This window comes from Opisthorchis viverrini (genome assembly GCF_000715545.1).
Source record: "Opisthorchis viverrini unplaced genomic scaffold opera_v5_82, whole genome shotgun sequence".
Taxonomy (NCBI): Eukaryota; Metazoa; Platyhelminthes; class Trematoda; order Opisthorchiida; family Opisthorchiidae; genus Opisthorchis; species Opisthorchis viverrini.
Genome location: NW_008751738.1, coordinates 75,056 through 92,017, shown reverse-complemented (window position 1 = coordinate 92,017; position 16,962 = coordinate 75,056). Strand labels below are relative to the sequence as shown.

Below are 16,962 nucleotides of genomic sequence, written 5' to 3'. Positions count from 1 at the left end.
CCAATGGGGATCATTTCCGACATCCTGACTTGCTGATCCTCGACTATCTCCGGATATTTCACTCAGCCATTGGTTTGCTGTTACGTGACAGCTAGCCGTTAGATTGGATGGACTAAGCTCCTATAGTTATGAAGTCACCAAGTATTGTGACAGGTGTCCATGTGATAAGACTACGACGTGCAGAAATTAGACGGCATTTAACATTCACGTTAGCTCAGAAAAAAAAACGGTCCAGTGGTTTTCAAACCAAGAATAACAGCCAAAAACACCAGCTTGGTGGTCTGTTGATTGTTTCTGACTTAATATCAGGTTTTGTGAAAATTCGCCATTAAATCGGAAAACAACCTCATCAGTAAACACAATGTACAACACGCCTAACAACCAATTTCAGAGAGTCTGTCATTTCTCCAAACCATCCTGTTGCAAATAATGGATCAGTGGACCTTCGAATCCGGTGCCTTTTCATCATCTTCTACACTGGATACGGTCCTGAACATTTCTTTGTATGTTCCTTTTGAATTCCTCATGCGATTCTAAGAAAAATTCATGCTCAGGAAAATCGTCAACGGAAGTACGTGGCCTTGTATCTACATTGCTGGTGCGTCTGCATTTCGGCAAAAGTTCGCAAGGGTAGCCTCAGTGCTTGTCGGGCCATACACCAGTGGTGACTTTTTTATTTAACCGACGCACAGTCTCAATGTGACCTTCCCTCGAGTTCCGCATGATCAGTCGACGCTGAAGCGTGAGCTTCCATTTTCAGTGTCCTGCAAGCTACAAGCTACGGTCTTCAGTGTCAATTTTTCTTGAGGTATTCACGGATGCGCTGATCGTGTCTACTGCCCAGCGAGCAAAGTGGGTGGGCTTCGTAGTCCTGTAGACAGCTGTCATGTAATCCCTAAACCTACTATTGGTCGATCGGGTCTCACCAAGCCTTGCAACAGAGGCTGTTTATGGACCTGTAAGAATGTGTGCGAACACCGGGGGTGAGAGGGAGAGATAAGAAGGTGGGCGCCCGGGGGGGGGGGGGGGGGCGGGCTAGCACTTTTTGGTGTTCGGACGTATCAGAAACGGGCGGCTCGGTGCTGCCCTCGCTTTGCGCACACCGGCATTTCTTAATAAAACGACAGGGACCATTAGGTCTAACGGTATTCTACTCAACTTGGAGTCCTAAAAGTTATTCCGGTGTTTGAGATACATTGCTTTTGCTACTCCGTTAGTAGGCAAAAACTAACGTTACCAGTCCTTTCACACGCCACTTGATAAGTGAGTCACAGTTAAATCCGGATAGCCTACCGTGGTTGCCCTCAGAAAAGGTGGTAGGTTGAGGCAGGCCACCACGCGAATTCGAAAACATCGGTTTTTGAACCCCCACACTCTAGAAGCACAATATTCGGCCTCATGGTGCTGATTGACGATTATCACAGATGTTACTCTAGAAAGGCGAACGAAAGCAACTGTAAACAAATACAAAATGCTTGGTATTTTCGGAACACAATTGGCTAGAGAAATAAATGCACACTCTTTAAATCAGAGTACTTTATAAGGCTTCTCTGGCCTGCCGGCACCGTCAGGCTCCTGCAGAAAGTGCATTGACAGCGCCGTTATGTCCTTCTTCCCTGGTTGCCCCGCTTCTAACAGCCAGACAACCGTCCCTGTGTCCCACACTGCCTACGTCAGTGAGTTTTCCAGCCGGGGATGCAGCATATACGTCACGCAGGGAATTTTTATATCGACACGCAATCCGGTATAATGACAAAATCTGTGAATGACTAAAGGTAAATGCGCCTTGTCGCATTTGTATGTGAGCGTACAAAGTGAGTAGGGCAGATAGACATGTCACTATCACTGTCTCACTCTCATAACTTGATCAGCTGGTGGTTGGTGACACTTATAAATCTTAAGTCTGATGATACGCCATGTCATTCCTTCAAAAGTCACTTTTATAAATTATTTTGTCCAGGTCATAGACAGTTCATCGTTTCTTGCAGAATTACAAAGAACTTTATTAATCCATTATCCCCCATTACTTTAATTACCCTGAGGGATACGTAGGCCACTAGACACATGGCCCTTGTTAGCTTCACCACCGCCTAGACGATGCAATCAAAAACGACATTTCCGAACTAGTAAAGTACAAGGGTTTTTTTGCGTTACTCTGATAACTCAACTAACGAGACTATCAGTAAAGTAAAGGATGAAGGGGGACAGTCAGCAGTCCAATCAGGTTTGCGAAAAATACGACCAATTAGATGAAGTTGCACCACGTTGATCTGGAAGCCAGGATTAAACGGTATCAGTCTCATGTCGTTTATGGAATAAGATAGAGTTTTCATAAAAGAAACTACTCACAAGGTTGCTGAAAACTCTTCAAGAGATTCAGTTGAGTCTCTCGTGAAAACCAAAGTGATTTGCAAATGAGTGTATTTCTCGAAAACAGTCCAATTCGGGTTCAAGTAGAACATAAGGTTGACGGAAACTCGGGGACTGGGCCTACCTGATGAGCCCCCGGTCGTGGGCTGTCGAAGAGTTTCCAGCAACCTTGTGAGTAGTTTCCTTTATGAAAATATACTGCGATATCTCGAATATCGTGCCAACTGAATCATGAGGCGGCCTGTGTGCAGCACATTCAGTTGTAGAATATCATAAACGAGAGATTCAGTAGTCTCTCGTGAAAACCAAACTGATTTGCAAATTAGTGTATTTCTGGAAGGTAGAGAGTTGTGTGCGAAGAGTTATCCAGTTACATCCTCCTAGCTACTGAGAACTGCGCTCTCCCGCTACATGTCGTGTTACTACCTGCATTTCTCGTTTGATTTGGTGGAATTTAATAACTACGTTAAGGGTACAAATTGTTACCAGGTGCGAAATTTCGCCTATAGTGACTGACACCTTTGATTATGGACACTCCTCCCAAAATGAACTGTGGCTTGGTGAGAAGGGTTAATTACGAATGCATTTGAAATTCTACTGGGACGTTCCTAAGGCCTTAATTAGGCGAAAAACGAGGCGACGACGGTCAACCTAAGGCACTCGCTTACTTTTATCAGACATTTTCTGCACATACGAGAATGGTACACGTACCTACTTATCATCGTCACTTTCCTCATTGTCATTTTCAACAAAACTCGAGATTTACACATTTAGAACATAAAAACTAAAACAAAGTGCTCCGTTTGACTGCGTTTCGGTGAACTTATACATGCTTATGTGTAGTCAAGAAATAGATTTTGTGGTTTCATAAGTGATAGGGCAGAACAGGAGTACGAAAAGAAATCATGCGTAAATACCTATTTGACAACCCTCAACTTTCTTGTACCTATCAACTAAACGTTGGGATAAATTTACACGTACTTCTCGTGGATCCGCAGAGTGGCGGAATCCATAGAACGGCGGCTTGCTCAGTAGTGTGACGTTTTACTCGAAAAAGAACGTGATTCTCTTGAAGGAACACACTCCTCATAAGGATGCCGAAAAAAGTTCACAACCTGGTTCACCCTTTTGGGGCTCATCAGGTAGTTCCCGAGTTTTTGTAAACGTGATGTTCTGCTAGAAACCAAATTACACCCGGAATACACTCTTTTGCAGATTGATTTCGCGCGACACATGCCTGGTTCATGGATGTGATACATGACTCCGCGTACACGATGTAATCTTACACAATGACCATTTGCTTAGAGAACTTTGTTTGCGTTCTCGCATAGACACTTCCATGAGCCAAATATCTTTTAGGCTTTGGCCTACGACAGATATGCACGACAAAGCGCGGAGCGCTGTGACTACCTATTGACTGGTGAATAAATTCGTTAACGATGGCCATCAAAAAACGGTTATGGGTTAGTAAAGGATGAAGATGAAACTCCAATCAGTGTGCCTGCCTTTAAAATGCCCCGGTGCGACTGACACCCGGTGGCCTTAGAGGACAGCATAACCCACACATGGTGAACTTTTACTCTAATGACCCTATTTTATTCACAGAATGCATGCATCGTTCGACACACCGTCCCGTGTGATCGAACAACTAGTGATGCATGTTGCAATTTTGTATATCTTTAAAATTGCCTTCCATCTTGAATGACAGCCTTCCCGGTTAGGGATTCCAATGGATCACCCTTTTATTTTTGTTATAAATGAACCCTATTTCAGTTTGACAAATAAATTTGTATTATCCGTTTTTCTTGCCACGCAAATCGTTTTTATCGCTTCTCTTATACTATGTTTGTACCAAAAGCTTGAACAACTATAAATTTGTTTCAATGCATCAGTTTGCGACCCGAGTTCGATCACGCGTTGACTGTCAATTCATATTGGCTTTGTTTGCTTTTTGGAGTACCTCGCCGCTTGTCGAAAACCGTTGAAGTTTGTAATTTCGTATCTATGAAACTACTTTTATATTTATAGTACAGCACACTTACGTAACCATTCGTTCGGAGTTTTGACGGTGTGGTTGCTAACTTTGGTGCTCGTTGCTCAATAAAATGAAACAGTTGTTACAATTCATTCACCAGTGTCATATAATCACCAGTATCCCAACAAACTACCATTCGCCTTTTGCATTCAAGGACCTCAACTAACTTCTCGTCTGTTATTAAACTAATTGACTGAAACGAAATTCAGAGAACATGTAGGAGACGAATAAAATGAATAGTCGTGAAACTGTGGGAGAATGGGACAATCAGAAATGGCCTTTTGGTTTCGAGTGGGGTCAAAATTCTTACAGGACCCTCTCCGTGTTTTAGCCGAATAATTATGACTATTGAATAATGAACGAATGACGCGGTGAAACTTCACCCTTCCTTATTCTTATTTAGCAGGCCGTGGACCAGGTAGGAGCCATGACAAAGGTACACCCCCCTAGTTGCTTTGTTACCGCTTGATGATTTCAGGACGTTTTGGACCAAGGAAACGAGCAATGGCTTAGGAAAAGGCAAACTTCAGGAACCAAAAACCCACCCTGACCATTGAATTTACCAAAGAAGGGATCACAAAAACATGATACTCGAGACAACAACATTCACATGGCGATTTTGGCGCACATGGTCGTTCTAATGGATAGTGTTTCAGCGTGTAGTCATCAAAATTTCAAGTACATGCGGATGATCATAGTAGTCCCTCTTGATACAGGCTAACAACAAAAACCCTTCAACCAAATAGACCATTATTTGTGCATGAATTTGTTTTTTAGAGTACCGAGCGGTGTGTTTAAAAGACATATGAAGCCACACGTAACAGAACGACTTTGTTACTTCAAAATGTCATATCGGCCAGCTAGTATTTAGGGTCAGGATTTTTGTTTACAAAGGAACCCGACAGAGCTCCACTCCTCGAAACCGAATGAGTTTATGACTGTAGCTGGTTCCCCGGAAGGTGTTATCTGAATGAAGAAGTTTAAGTAAATTTACCGGAACTGCTGAGCCAACCCCCCGTTAGAACATGCTGTGATAGCAGCGGTTGTGATTCCCACCTACTTATGGTTGGAAATTTATTTCAATCATTTTGGCAACCTAAGGGTCGATAATTAACCACCCCAATTTCTCGGCACTGGTACCTTCTTCTACCTTCTGATCGAGTTTATCACCTAGGCCATTATAAAGTGCACATTTCAGAGTACCAAACTATTATCTGAAGAAAAACCGAAATATTTAGACAATGCAAATATATTTGATTATTTCCGACAGCATATTCGCATTTCGCTCCAACTGTGGTATCAAATGTCAGTCCCGGTTTCGGTGTGCATTTGGCGCACACTTGAAACTTCAAGATGATTAACTTCAGTTTACTGATTGGTCTACGTATCTTGTCAGTTGCGTAAACCATGTTATGCACTATGACAAACGAAGTCAGTGCACGCATGCACGCACGCGCAATATTCGGCAGTTTGTGCCATCTTTGGCGTCACCTACGTAATTCACTGTGGCCAAAAGGCCATGACTACAAAACAATCGTAAGCTGAATATTGTTATACGACTGTGAAACTTGGCAGCTCCAATTCACATACCAAAAATTTCCCCAAATATTTGGCTGACGTCTTTTCAACATAGTGAGCCTTCAATGACTGCAGCCTATCTGCAATTATGTGGATCGAAATAAAACAACCTGGAATCGCTGGAATAATGAATAAAGCTCCCCAAGTTAAAGTGCACGTGTAACATATGCCTAGCCGATATCTACGCAAGAAAGATTCACTTTCTACTCTCAATCCTTGTCATCGAACACTTCGCAGAGGATAAGCCATGGTATGACAATTCGATTACTCTTAAACCGAGTGCCGTAAGATTTTCGCGGCTCCCTGACTGGGGTTCACGCGATTCTACATACACGTGACTCTGATGAAGATGTTTAGGTTCATTAGCCGGGTCATCCAAGTACAGTCTGCCTGTTACTGTATTCTTGACTTGTGTTAGTTGGGACTAGCGAAAACATTGAACTTGACTCTACCACAAAGCTCACATGCTGCCCAAAGTCAAACGATGCCTCCAGATCTCTCGAACATTTTCCAGGAGGGCATGGAAGTTTTGCTAGTGAGTCCCTCATCTTTAGTTTTCTCTCGTTTTCGTTCTTTTTCACATTTGCATTGGGATCTCCACGATTATGTGGCAGTTTTTCTGCAGCATTTCAGAACTGGCGTAATACTGTCCATGACGACGATTTTTGGGCTGGTAAAGCCAAATCAGATATGATGTCTGCTAATATCAGCCACTAACGAGAGAGGGCTGTCGTGAGCATTGAAACGTTGACAGATCGAACATGAAATGACCAACTTGATCATGTCTCGTCAATATGGGTGCCCGAAATTATCCACAGGGCATACTAGTTGCACCGGTGCATTTCAGTCGCCCGTTCCCTGTTGAGGATTGTTTGCATTAAAGGGGGGTCAGCATATCACGAGCTAACCTATTGAAAAGAAAATTCACATAAAAACTATTCTGCGTGTTACAGGGTCCCTTTCCTTCTAAACGCAATTCCTGTGACAAAGAACTCTAATGCTGGCTGTAAACGACATTTTGGTTATTCTTATTTTGTTCACCCCTCTAACATTCCACCTGATCCGCCCAGGTTTCTGTCATTTGACAGGTGATCGTCCCTTTGGTGGTAGGTGAGATTTGAGCTGTATAAGCAATAAAGGTACATGAAAGTCCCCAAACGCAGTCCAGACTGTGCTTCCGGCGAATACTTGCCGACAATAAAGGCATGATTACGTAAGCGCACTCAGAAAACGACAAAACCAGTCGCGAACGTGTGCGACTTCGTACAGAACTGACGAATGTAGTTGTCGGAGCAGACTTATAACTTAAGGGAATCCACTTTTTCGAATTCACGCATGGATATCCGTTGGCTAGCGTGTTTCTTTTAATCTAACCTGTGAAAGAGAGAAAGCTACTGGCTTCACAACAGACTTTTACTGTATGTACATCCGAGGTGACAACGTGAACAAAGTTAACTCGGCCTAGTGAGTATACGTCAGTCGAACAAGAACGGAATAAAATAATCGATATAAGACGGATCGGCAACATCACGACACATGCGCGCAACCAACTGCCAGAATTTGTATGAAGGTATGAGCAAAGCTAACCAGTGCATTTTGTTTCATCTTAATCAACCGGCCTTGTGTCCAAACACTGAATTATTCCTAAACATGCTCCCCCAGGCTCTGACCCACGTAGTGTTTTCCTTAGCATAATTCGATGACTTCTGACTAGTTGAGAAGCTTGGCAGGTGCTGCCACAAGTTCCGCACAAGTTAATGAATATTTCATGGTCCTTAAGCTCAACGTGCTATAAACAACTTTGCGTGGAACCGGTTCCATCAACTTCTCAGGGACGTAGCTGATGAACTGCACTGAAAAAGCGCATGAATCCACTACACCAACTGGGAAGTGAGACTGGCAGTCCGCGAATGAAAAAAATGCGTAAAGGTGTAAATAGTGCTAAGGGATACTCATGCATTTGGTGACCTTCAAATTTTGTGCATCGTACCGACGAAGGGAACTCTACGAATAGCTATGAACACTGAGAGTATATTGTCCCTCGAGAGAAGTATGGTACTTCTCTCTTTTCTCAGTCAGAGGGTCAGTTCCGACTAGATAATCCTTCCCCAAGGAGATTAAAATTTTCCTGGCGAAAAAACTCTTGGCAAGAATAAAAAAATGCGTTTCTGATCTAACAAAAAATTCAACTGTTTATGACAGTGAAAGATCAAGACTACAGTATAAGTTATTGGTTGGAAAAGACGATAAACAGTAGAGCTTAGAACACTTTGCTAGGGGACTGATGGTTTAGAATTAATACCTTTGGATACTGGAATTTGTAATCGCTAAAGACGTGAACCATTCAATCCAGTCAAACAAACCTATATTTCATGCCAGTTAACATAGAAGATAGCGCGTTTGTGTCAACCGTTGAATGTATTTTCACGTTTCTTTGGTATCCAAAAGTTTTGGCCCAGATACGGGTACAACGAACGTCCTGAACTTCAGTGAAGTGTATAAAATAAAACACGAGGTTGTTCGAACAATGTCCACCTTCAGTAGTTCGGTGAAGTGCAACATAGTTCCTTTTTCGTTCGAAGATGTCCTTACGAGAATTTCGACTGACCCGAAAATAGTGACCAATCTTGTCCGGACACAACACACTACTCATAAGGCTGCTGAAAACTCTTCGACAGCCCTTCTTGGAGCTCATCGGGTGTATGCAGTCCGCGACTTTCCGTCAACCCTATGTTCTACTTGAACCCAAATTGGAGAGATTTAGACAAGTACTCCCATTTGCACACAAATCTGGTTTTGACAGGAAACCCAGCTGAATCTCCCTGTTGTCCTGAATGTCCTGTTGCTTTGCTATCCCTATGCAACGACCGCAGCCAACAGGTTACAGGTGAAATGTCCGGTTTTTAACAGGTGACTATGTATTTCAACTCGGATTCGAAGTTTGGCCGTTTGGTAATCGGTAACACGCACAAATGCGGGCGTCGAGATGTCAGTCAGTTGGATTCTATCACTGTTGCTGGGTCGGCACGACGGATGTGTACTTGGGTACTAACCTGTAAACAGACTCATGCGAGCTGAAGGACAAAACCTCAAACAACTGAACAACAAAACAGTCCGCATTTTTTGCACCTAATGGGTTGTATCCACTGGCCTATGTTTCGCTTTGACCAGTGAGGGATTCCATCCACAGAGATCGGAACTCGGATCGGCCCACAACCGCTACCCGTCCACTTGTCTGCCGGCTCCAGGCGTGCGTGTGTGCGCACGTGCGCTCGCGCGAATGGCCAATCACATTGGATGTCCACGAATCGGGTTATCAAGGGTAAGTTGGTTGCAGGCTTACAGTAGCCTTCATTCAACTGGGCATTGATCACCACATAGTTACGTCTGGTCAGAAATAAAAGACGGCGTGCGTTTCACAGGGGACCAGTAATAATTGCACACTCGGATGTCGGCCGGATCAGACAGCAAGAAACCGTTGATCGTGTGCACGTTGCACTTTGCGGAAGACGACGTCACTAGAGCAGTTTGCTCTGGTAAACTGGTTGGTGTTGTGTGAAACGGTTGTCTCAGTGTTAATTATATGTATAGTCTCATGAACTATGAATTTCCATTCTGTTTCATAACTGAATAAATTGAAATGCAAAATTTGCCGCTTCGTAGTTTAAAAAAACAGACCAGATTAACTGATAAGTATTAACGTAAATACAAAATGCTGCTCAGTAAAACGCGTGAAAAGCCCCGAATAAGTATTAACGTAAATACAAAATGCTGCCCAGTAAAACGCGTGAAAAGCCCTGAAATTAGGGAAATTTTCTGAGTAATGCTAATGTAATGCAGCTGTAATTAACTATCACCAGCGGTGCTTGCGACTCACTAAGATGGCATGTTAATGGTCAAAGTTATTGGAGTAAAGTTTTCGTAGTAACCAGTAAAACCATCGAAATTGCGAAGAAACATGCCAAAAAACTTCATCCACCATTATCTACTGGTTACTCTCGTTTGATATTTTCCCTTGGATGAGAACAATATCAAGAAAAATGAACCATGGTGTCAGAAACTAGTACATGAACCTGTTTGAGCCATGAATCTTGCAATTAAGGTACACAGGAACATATCTTCATCTGCATTTCGTCGACACGGTGTCACAAATATGTACGAACTCTAAGTGACTGTCATGTTCTGTTGGCCGAGCTTAGTGGTCGGTTTGCAAAGGCTTTATCACCAAGCATCAGTATACAAACTGAGAGAATCGTCTCCACTTGTTGCGGAACTTTTAGGAAACATGTTGTGAACTCGACCAACAGGCCAGCCACGGTTAAATTCATCCTAGTTACAGATACTTTATTCAGTCGCGATTCCATGCGCCTACTAATTTGCTTTGAAAACTCCACGTCACAAACCACTGATTACTTGCATCCACTAACCACCTAAGTGAACCATGACTTTGGATTTTCTCTTACACTTTGAATTATTAAGTCAGATCTTAGAGGAAGCATTCTGACATCCGTTGGCATGTACGAATAAAAAATAAGATGCGTGCTACACACACATACGATATAGACAGACTTTGCTTACCCGCTGCAATGTTGGCGTAAAGTGAACGAGAACATTCAAATTGCAAAGCTTGCCGGCAGATTATTTAACTCGGAGCGGTACCGGATAGAGGGGTTATCCGCTAAATGTTCGCGGAATGTACCCGGCATAGTCCTTGTTGCAAAGGAAATTGATGGGTCCGAAAGGAATTACGCAACGGTTGACGGATAGGCCACCTCCATCCCACGGATTTACCTGTCACACGCTACGGCTCGAGATGGAACGCGGGTTCAACCCGGTTGGTCGGATTCAGATGCCTGCACGTGCGTGCGTACGTGTATGTGCACGCATGTATGGGCACGTGTCTGTGTCGCCTGATCTGTCTGGCTCACACACGAGAACACGTGGCCGAGCCATACACACGCACACTTGCACGCCTGCGCTGTCTCCCCGGTTCCGTTTGGATTTGCGTTCAAGAGCACGTGAATTGAGACAGGTTTGCGCCAAATCCAGGGTGGCTTTGAGCCCAGGGTAGTGAAAAACAATGCCATGAGGCCTGGCCTGGATAAAGAGTAGGGGAAAAACAGCAGTAATCAACGGTGGGGATAGCAGCCGACTCTAAATAACAGCATTGCACTTTGGAACAGGCTGTGAAACACTACACAACTTCGGGTGTTGGCACAAGTTTGGTAAAAGCTTACCTAGTAAACGCAAAGGATACCTGCATGAACACTCGTCCGCAAGCACTTAGGTTTGGAGAAAGGGCACGTATTTTCAAACAGTGGATATTGACGACTAATTAAAACCATAGTGGATGCAAATGATATTGAGTTTACGATCCGTTACCATGCTCTTAAGAACAAGAAAACAACTACAAAGTTTGCCACTCTAATGCTACTCACCGCTGTCAGTTCTGACCACAACATATTCCAGAAATAAATAGGATGTATCAGGTAAGAAGCATTAAGTGTCAGTAAGCGTTCGATAGAGGACTTGGGGTTCCTTCGAATATCCAAAAAGCTGCTCATACTAAACTACCTGTGACAGCCTCCTTTGCAGGGTCTCATACCCAAAGAGTAAGGAACGCTTTGGCTCTATGTTCAGGAAACATGCAGAGTTTAAAAACATCAGGTTTGTATCTATCTGCGTTTAGCCAGCAGCTAGATTTCTACAGTTTTGTCAACCGCGAACTATTTGTTGATCCGTGGCGTGAACATGAAGTTGGCGCATTTCAGACAGCACTCACGTATGACTGTTGCGGTCATATCTGCAGTCCTTATGAATTTCATGTATGTTTCACAACAAGAAATTCTGATCTGGAATTAAAGGATAGAATTACCTTGATTGTAAAAAAACGGTTACGCATGCAAACATACGACAACAGTCATGCTTATTGAGACTAATATCTATCCGGCTATGACGCAAAGGATATCTAAGAGGAATGAAGTCATGTATGCATCACCTGCTGTTCTGCAAAATTTGTGAACTTTAGTGTGTGCTTTTGAAGCCCATCTTATGTCACAGTAAACAAAAAACAGGTTTTTGCTCAACGAAGCTGCGATAAAGGCGGTAAAAAGGGGTTACGCTTACCACAGCTAATACCGATGTGTATGTTCTGTGATAGCTGGCCTGGAAAAGGCAGAATAGTTATTATCGAAATACACTCGTTTGCAAACCAATTTGGTTTTGCGGCAGACTTACCTGGAAATCAGCTGAATCTCTCGTTTATGGTTTTTTTCAGCAACTAAAGGTGCTGCATCAGGCCGCCTCATGAGTAGTGTGTTACGTCAGAATAGACGAGAGCTTTAGCTGACATCCTTTCAGTCAGACGTTATCCCCTGGCTAATTTACGGATGCCTCTCTTCACCTAGTTGAAGTAGGACTGGAAAATAGGACTAACGGAATTCTAGGAACTACTCACGCCTCGTGAGACCAGAGAATGTCGAAGGGTTCTCATCAGCTTTATAAGGGCTGTTCTGTCCCCCTTAAAAGTGCAAACGCTGACCACTGAACTGATGAGGAATTACCACAACCGACTGATCACAAGTCAGCCTACCGCATTTTCGTTTCATGTGCCAGTTCCGGTAGTGTTACGAAAACCCAGTCTCAAGCGGTAGGCGGAGCGTATCTTAAAATCGGAAGCCTTGGGTTCCTTTAGTTCTCTTCTATTCGGTAAAATTCTCCTGTCTTTTCACTCCTAAAATCTTCACTGTGCTCTTGATGAGTGTGCGGATAGCCTTTTGACAGAAGCTTGTCCACTGCTTCTTCAAGGTAGCTACGAAACGTGTTGTTGCGCCATAGACGTTTGAAACTTTCTCCTTTCGTTGTGCTACGATTCTCAATTGTACCTTGTTCGGGTGTTATCAACAAAACTTGTTGATCAGTCTGTCATCCCCACTTGGCAGAAACCAGCCTCAGATGACATAAGTGAAGTGGGACATTGCTAAGCTATTCCACCCTTCTTTCTGGTCGTAGCAACGAGTAACAACGTTAAGCTCTACAGTCACTGGATGTGTGTACGAGTGCCCAAGTGATTGGCCGTTTGGGCCAGATTTCCCTTTCTGAAAGCTGAGACATCACTCAAATCCAGCAGCACTCATCTGAAATTGATTTTATGTGAACGGCGGTATTGCTTGTAATGCTTTCATGTCCAACTCATTGATATGGGAATACTTCCTATCACTGATGCCGGTGTAGTTCCATCGCTGACTTTACGTGTCGGACAATGTAGTCTAAAATACAATGCTTTGTGTGTGCGAAGGAACTGTAGTTTGGAATTTATTTTGTTTTTCGCCTCTTTTATATAGATCTGTTGCCCACAATGTGAGTGATCATTGCTCAATCTGTCGATTAACTCACACATGAATTGGGAGCCTTTTATGGTGACGGAATAAACAACTTAGCTATACGGACAGGTCATTAAGGCTCTGGTACCTGTACACAAACATCAATAAGCTTAATTTTGCCTGTCATTATCACAGGTAAAAAGGAAGGCATTATGAATATACCTGTATCGCGATACCTCGAATATCGTAGCAACTGAAACATGAGGCGGCCCGGTGCAGCACGTTCATTTGCCTGAGAACATCACAAACGACAGATTCAGCTGGGTTCCAGGTGAGTCTATCGCAAAACCAAATTTGTTGGCAAATGAGTGCGTCTCGCTAATTTTGTGAAATTTGGTTTCAAGTAGAACATAGGGTTGACGGAAACTCCACGACTACGTTCACCTGAAGAGCTCCAAGAAGGGAGAAACCGGTCGTGGACTGTCGACGAATTTTTAGCAGCCTTATGAGTAGTGCATTAGAAATATTTACATGTATCGCGATATCTCGAATACCAAAGCAACTGAAACATAATGCTACCTGGTGTAGCACATTCAGTTGCCTGGAGATTTAGATGAGTTTCAGGTGAGTTTCTCGTAAAACTAAATTTGCTTGCAAATGAGCGTGTTTCGCTTAGAAAGGCAGAACAGTGAAACAGGACATCTACAGATGTCTTTTGTCAGTCATGTGAAGGTGATGAACTGGGCGACCGCTAGTGTTGATATCCTGAATACAAGTACAACAAAAGTGCAAACGTCGGTGAACCAACAACAGCGTTCGTAGGTGCCTGAAGACTCAGTCAGAGTGCTATCTACACACTCGCCAACAGTACAGGGAAGATTTTTGAAATCTCTTTTATTGCGCTAACTTTGCCTTCTCCGTTATTTTCATACCAGTTGATCAAATTAGCATTTTTTGTAAATTAGGTGATTATCCTCTGATGGGGCTCGTCACCAGCTGTACAGGTACCCATTCATAAAGAAAACTACTCACAAGGTTGCTGAAGACTCTTCGACAACCCACCACCGGTTTCGCCCTTCTTGGGGCTCATCAAGTGGGCGCAGTCCCCGAGTTTCCGTCAACCCATTCATTTCTATCAATTAAGGGTTCAGTGAAAATAAAAAATGTGGATGATTCGATAAATTGTTGTGAGGCTTGTTGTTGGATGGCTTGAGAACCAGTACGTCATTCGTCAGATTTTGGATTCGAGCCCCGATTACTTCCAAAAACCAGGTTGTCAGTTTATCAACTGTGTTTGTGCGATTTCGAACGAAGTTAACTTATTCATCCAATGCTTGAAAGATGAGGTCTTCGTGGCAGACGTTTGTGTGTGTGTGTGTGTGTGTGTGTTGTATTTTGCACTGACTGCAACTAACCGGACCGGTGTGGATTCTTTTGGTGCACCCTAATAAAATGGAGTTTGTTAGAAGTCGCACTCATTCCTAAGTTATTAGTATTTGAGTTCTTTTAATCCCACTATATCCTCGTTCCAAAGATATCATTTTTCAAGCACAGCCTGTAACAAAAAATGCTCTCATGGTCGTTATAATGTCAGTTCGGAAGTCAGTTTGGGAAACAACTACCTTTCAGGTAATGGTTTGTTTTTGGTATTATGCTAGCCAAATGGAATTGTAGAGGTACAATAGGCGAACATACTACATATGCCTAAGCCGTTGAACTCGGGCCACTTTTTGGACGTACACTTTTTGAAGGATCTTACAGAGTGATAACCATGCCCCTTCCTATTCTATCCACCTGAGCGTAGTTTGAGTTCGAGCATATCCGTTCTGTTTCAGTCTTATTCCCCATTCATTTGTCATGGATTAAAACGAGTAGATGAGCGTGGCAATAAAACAGACACGCCAAGTGAATGCACATACCATTAAGCAGAACACAAATCCTTCCAAGACCATTATGATATGATCCCGTCATACCAACATACATGGAGGCACTATGGAAGCGGTGTGAAGGGTGCTGGGCGAAATAGTACCACAAAAGGGAAATTAGCTGACAGAGCTGTTATCATAGCAGGGCGACTTTCATTAAGAGCCTCAGTGGATCACTAATGACGTGACGCTTTCAAGTGATACTTCCCGGTCCACAGATCATCTCTACTGATCTACCCGTTTGTATGTGAGCGCACGTTAGGCCAGCCGGAATGTGCGGCACGGTGCCACAAGATGGCTGAGCACTTGCGATTCTGCAAGTGGTCCGCAAAATGAACCAAATGTCCAGTGCGTGTCGCTTGATCTGTGCGGGTTTTCTTCAGTGTAGTTTACCATAAACCAACAAGTCTCAGCGAAGTTGCAGAACAGTCCTCAGTCCCACTGAGGTAACCCACCATACAACACCAGGAGGACTACGTAGGAAGGTCTACCTTCGGGCGGCCTAAATCATCGGCTCAAATCCAGCACGGGTATCGATCGGTTTTATCAACAGATTTCGCTAGCTGATTTTATTAGGCATTTACAACAGTCGTCTTAAAAGAAAATACAGTGAACAATATTGAGTTCAGCTTCCCTTGAGTAGCGTCTCTCCTCGTGGGTGCGCGTAAAATAGCTCATACCTGAAGGAAGGCGTTGTTTCGGACACCTTGAGCGTTGGATGCAGTCCAAGACAGGTCTCTTTTGAATCAACATATAGTGTGACTTCTTCCTCTGTCTGTCTCATAATTTTATTGCTATTTGCTAGCGTACGTACATGAGGAGAATTTTGCCAAGTCATGTGGTCAAAACTGCCAAACGAGCCGAGCAGACCATTTCGATCATAGCGAACAATTTGAAACGTTGTCTCCCAAGTCTAGCGGTCTTTGTAGGACGAATTTCGCTTTGCTGGAGAAAAGCAGCCTTTAAGTGGACACAAATGAACGGGGAGCTGTGGGTCGGTCAATCTCCAACGCATAGCTAAATGTGTACCCAGTAAACTGTGGCAAAGTGGGTCGAACCCACTGCTGGTTTCAATGCTTCATGTAAACTGCTGTTTGAAATCAGACCGTTTCTCTGTTTGCATTGTAAGATGAATTTAACCTGTACTGAAGACCGTGAACTACACAGCTGTTTTGTTCCTTAACGAATGCAGGGTAAGTGTTGTAAACTTGCTTCTTAAGCGCAGCTTACCGAGCGGTAGTAGGACTGAATAATGAACCCGCGCGTCACAGCGATTTGCAAAATCCACGAACATGGTTCAGTTAAACAAAATAAGAGCACTCCAAGTGGGCTATTTGTAGTCTGCATAATGACGTCATTCAAGTTGTGGGGAACACCAGCTTATTTATTATTGATTGTAACCCAGTATGCGACCTCCAAAACCGCTATTTCCGTTTTCCATCCCCGACTGACCACAAAAAGTTTCCCTATGTAATTGACCTGTCTTTTACCCGATGGATTCTTGTTGGTTGTATCATCCAGGCAACATTCCATTCCTCATATACATATATTTTTCATCAAGTCCACTGGCATTCGTGTTCCAGTCACAGCATACTGTTGACACCCATGTGTGTTTCTATCGCTTGTCTGTCCAGACCCAAGTTCTCGTTTTTTATCCGTTCTGAGTGTTACTAGGATGACGCTGTTTAACTTTCGGTGCTAGCGCCATTTGAAGGAAATTAAAATTGCTTCA

General features: G+C 43.4%; 1 protein-coding gene across 1 annotated transcript in view; it reads left to right on the top strand.

The window, feature by feature from the left end:
• Positions 1-16,962, top strand: part of T265_04758 (hypothetical protein) — a gene marked incomplete at both ends in the record, with an annotated part of 77,342 nt that overhangs the window by 24,593 nt on the left and 35,787 nt on the right. Inside the window, 2 exons of the mRNA XM_009169583.1 lie at positions 6,402-6,518; positions 9,174-9,305. Coding sequence (XP_009167847.1) covers positions 6,402-6,518; positions 9,174-9,305 — 249 coding nt within the window. The remainder of the gene's footprint in view (positions 1-6,401; positions 6,519-9,173; positions 9,306-16,962) is intronic.